Consider the following 6768-nt stretch of genomic DNA (forward strand, 5'->3'; position numbering starts at 1 on the left):
GCGGAAGTTTCGATGGTTATTAATAAAATTCAGCGGCCGGCAGGTATCTATTCAATTAATCTGAGGGTGGGATGAAATATCTCTGTTCTTGATTAAACTTCCGAGATAATAATTTTATGTGTAATGTTAGAAGTTGTTGTATAATTTGAATGGGTGTATTAATGAATAGCCGAGAGTCGTAATAACTTTTCGCCCCGTTTATTATGAATCTTTTATAAAATTAATAAGCAAGGAGTATTTTCGAGTGTTTAGTACCTAATCAAAACTTCAGAACTTCGCAAGGAAAGGATAATGTTAGAAGATGAAATGGCATAACAAAGAAGGACTGCTTTCTTCAAACTACAAACGCTAGCTCGACAATAACCCCGGACTTCCGACAACAAATGCCTCTAACCATTAGCAGAATGAATGCGCTGTTATTCTCAGCCTATTTCCACAAAAGTCTAGCTGCAGAGTGCAAGCTGACAGGCGACAGGCGACAGGCAACAGGCGACAGACAGACAGACAGACAGGCAGTGCTGCCACAACAATGGGCTTAGACCTTTTGTCGGTTGCTCGTTGCGGGTCGCCGCACACTAATTCAATAATAACTCTCTTAAACTTCATTTATTGTTTGCTTAAGTTCTACCCTTTAATAATATAGGGAGAAAACTTATGAGATCTTTTGTTTTAATAGCATTACAAACTAAGTTATTGTATAGAGATAACGAATTGTGATGTGTTATACTTTCATTGTTTTCATCACCTAATTACCTATCTCACTAATTACTCAAAGTTGTGTTACCTCCATAAAATTATGAATTGATAGAGATGAGTATAAATAGCGAAATTCTTTATCAGGTATTACATGGAATGCACCATGACATATTATAACTAAAGGGAACTTGTATTTGTATATTTGTAAAACGATTGTCTCAACAAAGATCTTTATAGGCATATGATCGTTTACAATGTGTAGGAATTGCGAGGCCCGAGTTCCGGGACGAGAAGCCCGGGGCCCGGCGCGAGGGGCGGCCTCTCTGCTACACTTTACGGCGCACGAGATAGATCGTAAAAAAGAATTGCCGCTAAACCCTAGGCTTTCCTCGACGTCCTTCACCATATATTTAATACCAGTTTATTTCCCTTTGTTTGTTTTTATTAAAATTATTCTTCTTTTGTTCATCTGAATATATTACCAGTATTACTGTAAAGAGGACTGAGTCACAAAAATATTGTTCATTTAAATGTAATCTTGTCGTGAACGTTGATCTTCGACCTACAAACGTACGGTTAATTAATATACGTATAGTATTACGTAATACTTGATTTTGCCTGCGGCTTCGCTCGCGTTTAAATGTGCCGAATTAAACGAAACGAAAGAGCGAAATGCATTAAAAATGAAATATCCTACCTATTCACAACAAACATGTCTTTTGTATTATTATGTTTTAGTCGTGCTTTTTTTCGATTTGTTTTATCACAATAATCAGTATTATATGCCACATGTATATACATATGTAGTTCTTATTGTACAATTGTTACTTAATAGGTTTGCGAGGAGATAAGAGACGAGCGTGTTAGGCTGACTGTGACCCACCGCCAGAACCGACCTTGGGGCGTCTCTTTCTCAAACAGAAACCGTCTACGGACCAAAATAAAACCTCAGTTAGTTAATTCTAATTTATTAGATTAAGCATAGGCTAGGTATTTAGTTACAATTACTTCTAACTAAGAAAAACGCGTCTCGACGGAAAACGGGTTTTAACGGGTATAAAGATTACGCACAACGCAAACTATATTGAAAACAATCAAAATATGTAAGTGATACTGGAAACGGAAATAATTTCAACAAACAGGACTTAATCAGTATATTTGTTGCAACAAATCACTTGTTATATATAATATTTTCTTGTAATAGGTAGGTATAGTGATATCTGAAATTTAATTTCAAAGTAGGTCACAGCATATTTTCTTATCTGGTGTTGTAAAGGAACGTTTGAAGATTAAATTAATTGCTAAAATAAAAAGTGTTTATTTAAATAATGTATCATCGTATTGAAATTAATCGGAATTAGTTAGAAGCATCAAAACTACGAAAGTATTGCACGGACGGGCTCGGAGCGAGCGGCGCGAATCGATACCCGACCATGTGGAATTTATAAAAGTGCGGCCTCTGCCGGACGGCGGACAGGGCGTCTGCGCTCTTGCTTTTTCACGTGTTTCCCTGTCTGCACCGCTCGCGCCCGCCGCGCCGCCGTGCGTGCGAGCGGGACGGACACACGCTCGCTTGCTTCTCGCTGCGCGTGTCTGTGTGACGCTCTGCGCGTTGACGTGTTTGGCGTCGCGCTCTCGTTGCGTCGTGACGTGTCCGTTATTTATATCCACGTTTTATCGCTTAAAGCCTAGTTTTCGATAATGAAAAAGTGTAAGAAGGAAAAGTTGACGGTGCGGGACGACCTGGTGTCGTCGGCGAAGAGTGACGTGGGTCGCATGGTGGACTCGGGGCAGGCGGACGACCGGCGCCTCATCCGGCTGGTGCGCGACAGGCAGCTGCTGTACGCGCGCAACAACATGCCCGTGGCGAGCTACTACACGCAAGTCAAGCGCCTGTGGGACGAGGTCGCTCGGGAGATGGGGTGGACCGGTACGCAGAGCGCTAGATGTCGCCTCGCCGACTCGCTCACATTCTCTTCGCTGATCAGTGTTTGCGGTCTGCGGCGCTCTAACTGAACTAATTAAGTCAACTGTATATCAATTCTAGACTCGACTTAAAATAATTTACTTCTTAGTAAAAAGCGACGCATTTCCAATTATCATTTGATTTTTCATAAAACTTCTGATCTATTATGATTTGAAAAGTCCGTTTACGTACTCGTAAAAGTGAATGTATAGAGTAGATGTTTGATAAGGCGATGGGTGGATGGCCTTGTGGTAGTGCAATAGTATTCGTTATTTTTAGCGATTCGTAGGTATGTTGTTTTATAACAACCGCGATATTGTTATCTTACAAATAGATAATGAATTATGGTTCTACTGATAAGGATAATACATATAATTTTTACACATTTTATTATGTTTGATGGTTATGTTCGAGGACAACATCTGCACAGTCAATCTGTATACAATCCATTCATATATAGATTTATAATTTTTATCATTTCGTATTAAAAAAACGGTGTATAATCGATTTATCTATACTAATATTATAAAACTGAAGAGTTTGTTTGTTTGAACGCACTAATCTCAGGAACTACTGGTCCGTTTTGAAAAATTCTTTTAGTGTTAGATAATCCATTTATTGAGGGTGGCTATAGGTTATATATGTACGATGGGCGAAGCCGGGGCGGACCGCCAGTTTTGATTAATCGTGTTTTTTACACAGAAATTTAATTGTTATCTTTGTTATGCTTTTGCAACGTGAGTGCGACAAATTCTTATTTATTATTTTTATTTTATATTTTAAATAATTTATAAGTATGATTGTACTGTAGACCAAATTTTATCAAAATCGACTTAGTTGTAAAGAAGAGACAGGTAGATATAGTAACTTTCGCATTTATAAAATTATATAGTACCGATGACGAATTGTTTCATTGTTATTTTATTTAACAAAACTTTTTTATTTTTATTCTACAATTTTGCTAGATTGAAAGTTATTGTTTTTGCATATATATGTGTTTCAATGTTTTTATATATTTTTACGGCGCGTCCTGTAAAGCCTAATCGGCTATAACTTTGGAGAGGTCGTTAGATTTATCTTCATTGAGAGAGACTGAATATATGGAGCTGTATAAGCATTATAGCGCCTGCTTGCTGGCGTCACATCGCTTCAATGTTTTTCACGCGGTCCGGGTTTTTGGTTTCGTTTTACCAGCAATTAATTATGTTGAATATTGATACTCGTTTGTTCCTTGAGTGTTATTTATTTGCCATAGCTACTATTCATACAAATGTTATAAATGCTTTGATTCACTCTTAGAACGAATAATAGTATAAGAAATTAGAGTTGGGTTAAGAATATCAAATGGTTTAGAATTTAAATGAACTTATATTAGAGTAGGCAGGTATTTTGATTTAAAATATTTGAGTGTTTATTTCTTACGTAATAACTTTGAATTTATTAAATGCGATTTTAAAATGAAAATTAAATGAAATGTTCTCTCTTTCTAATAAAGGTAAACTTAATTGCTAAATTTGTACTTACATCTAAGTAAGCTACATATCGTTTCAACTCTAATTAAATGATAAATGTACGAATGAGATGAGATCTTTTCTTCTTAAAACATCAACTAAGTTTAACGTGTTTAATTAATAAATTAGTTCGTCAATAATTATAACTATATATTATTTATCTGTTATATCTAAGCATAGGTGCGGTATAAAATGTACTAATAACTGTATTTTGTATTGGTTTTTTTTTTTTGAGATAATAAATGAATGGGGATGAATATGAGTTAGAAATAATGTTTGCAAGTTGTGGGCAATGCTTAAAATTATATGATACTAGCTGCTCCCCGCGGTTTCACCCGCGTTAGTACGTATCCCGTTATGTAGGAATATCGGGATAAAAAGTTGCCTATATGATATTCCAGTTGTCCAGCTGCCTGCGTACCAAATTTTATTACAATCGGTTCAGCAGTTTTTGCGTGAAAGAGCAACAAACACACACACACACATCCTTACAAACTTTCACATTTATAATATTAGTAGGATTATTATTATTATAGTAGGAAGGATTTGATAATGAGGTGTTAACGTTGTTATTGTGTTATGTGTACCCAGTGGCGGACGTGCGGCGCAAGTGGTCTCACATCCGCAACTCGTACTCCCGACACCTGCGCAATGAAATGCACGGCGCGTGCACCAGCAAGGGCCGCATGGTCTCCAAGTGGTACCTCGCCGACGACCTCGAGTTCCTCCGGGAGCACATGGCCACGGACACGTGAGTTGCGCACAACCTTCTTTCTTTGTACAGAGTGTACATTCTACAATATTAAAGGGATTTAATTGTTTGCTCTAATTTAATCATGAAGTCCATTCGACGAAACTCTAAAAATAACTAATACAAGCGACCTCATCGCTTGTATTAGTTATTTTTAGAGTTTTGTAACGCTGCCTTAATGTTCTCGAGGTACATAAAATTTATTTTATAGGATTGTATATACTGTCTTAGTATTTGTTTGTATATCCACAATGGTACTATATAGTAGCCATAAGCAATTAGTAAAAATAATTTCATGTTACAGACGATCAGCTCCATACCCAACGTTTGCGACTTCATTCCTGGAAATGGACATCGGCGAGTCGCAGAATTCAGACTCGCTGGACGTGAAGCCGTTCATATCCAACCCGTGGTTTCCGCTCAACTCGGCGCCGCTGCCCTTCGACCACAAGGCGCACAGCGAGGACAGCTCCAGCTCACACGCCTTCACACCCGACGAGAACTCGTCCTACTTCCAGTTCTTCAGGGGCATCTACAATGATTACCAGGAGTTATCCGCGTCGAAGCAGAGGCAGTTCAAGCGGCAGTGCCTCACATACCTCCACGAGCTGCTGGACGAAGAAGAACAGAACAGAAATAGATTCGAACAGAGCGACGCCCTGAACTTGTCGAATTCCAACGTGTGCAGCGAGGACGAGCCGGATTCCAAGGTGTTCGTCGGCGAGAACGGCTCCCCTTGATAGTGGAAAATGGAGCACAAACATTCACTTGTGATTCTATAACGGGTCGCAAAGACCATAGTACAATTATTACCTTATGACTATGACTATATTATTTAAAAATTTTAAAAAAGATTATAATCAATATAGGCTTAAGCGATGGATCTAGATCTCAGAAATGCATAATTCCATCCATTAATGAAGAACAGTTTATATTATGATATTTTGTTTGATTGATTTTGATGATATTTATAAATTAAACTTTTAAATCTTAATGATTGTGACATTATATGAAGTATTGTTACGTCAACATAGAGTTAAAAGAAACGAAATAATGTTTTTGGTATGTTTTCAAATATATTTTTATTTGTAATGCTGTTTTGTAAATATAATATGTAAGACTCGCAAATGTAAGGTTCCGTACCATCGCATACCGAATTCTAGATACTTGGAGTGCTTATATCACAGCGCTATGGCAGAATGTTCTGTCCGTCTATCAAACTGATAATTTATGATAGCATAAAAATGTGGTTAAGCTTAATATGTTTTTGGGGGTTGGGGGGTTGAACTCCAGTCAATTAAAAAAGTGTTTATTGTAAATGACTACAATGACTGTAGTGTTTTACTAAGGTTGTATATTTTTCTTTTAGTATTATATTTCCATAATACAAGGGAATGTGGATTTGCTGAGTGACTGAATGGAGTGAATCCTTGTAAGATATTAATAATGAAATGCATGATGCTGTCAACATCGACGCTCAATGTGATATGTGTATGTAGGTAGAAATAATAGAGTATAATACTAAATTTGTTAACAATTAATAAATAATTTTACATAAAATCTGTTATTTTCATTTTAAGAAACAAACATATTTAAAAAATGGACAACTTTAATTGGTCAATTGCTTACGAAAAATTATTTTGTTGATTTTGCAACAGAATAATGTTACGCCTTTTTTAATGTTTCTGCGGACCTTCACTAGATGGCATTAGCAGTACTGCTTCCGAAACTTGAACAAATACATTTTTAGCTATTCACTTGATTATTCAATTAAGACATAGAACACAATTTCTTGAAACATTTTTGGTTTGCAATGTCAGCTTGAACATTTTGTCAAAATAAAA

General features: G+C 36.8%; 1 protein-coding gene across 1 annotated transcript; it reads left to right on the plus strand.

Moving 5' to 3' along the window:
* Positions 1-1681: 1681 nt before the first annotated feature.
* Positions 1682-6472, plus strand: LOC119840252. The gene is made up of 3 exons (XM_038366769.1): positions 1682-2626; positions 4765-4924; positions 5229-6472. Exons 1-3 carry the CDS (start codon positions 2398-2400, stop codon positions 5662-5664), a joined length of 825 nt encoding a protein of 274 aa, XP_038222697.1. The 5' UTR covers positions 1682-2397; the 3' UTR covers positions 5665-6472.
* Positions 6473-6768: the final 296 nt, after the last annotated feature.

Source organism: Zerene cesonia, chromosome 5 (genome assembly GCF_012273895.1).
Source record: "Zerene cesonia ecotype Mississippi chromosome 5, Zerene_cesonia_1.1, whole genome shotgun sequence".
NCBI classification, from domain to species: Eukaryota; Metazoa; Arthropoda; class Insecta; order Lepidoptera; family Pieridae; genus Zerene; species Zerene cesonia.

What these genes read in the sequence shown, in the direction of transcription:
- LOC119840252 (XM_038366769.1), top strand. Translation starts at nt 2,398, where the DNA reads ATGAAAAAGTGTAAGAAGGAAAAGTTGACGGTGCGGGACGACCTGGTG. An exon ending in TCGGGAGATGGGGTGGACCG is followed by an intron (nt 2,627 to 4,764) that starts GTACGCAGAGCG and finishes ATGTGTACCCAG; the next exon opens with TGGCGGACGTGCGGCGCAAG. An exon ending in GAGCACATGGCCACGGACAC is followed by an intron (nt 4,925 to 5,228) that starts GTGAGTTGCGCA and finishes TTCATGTTACAG; the next exon opens with ACGATCAGCTCCATACCCAA.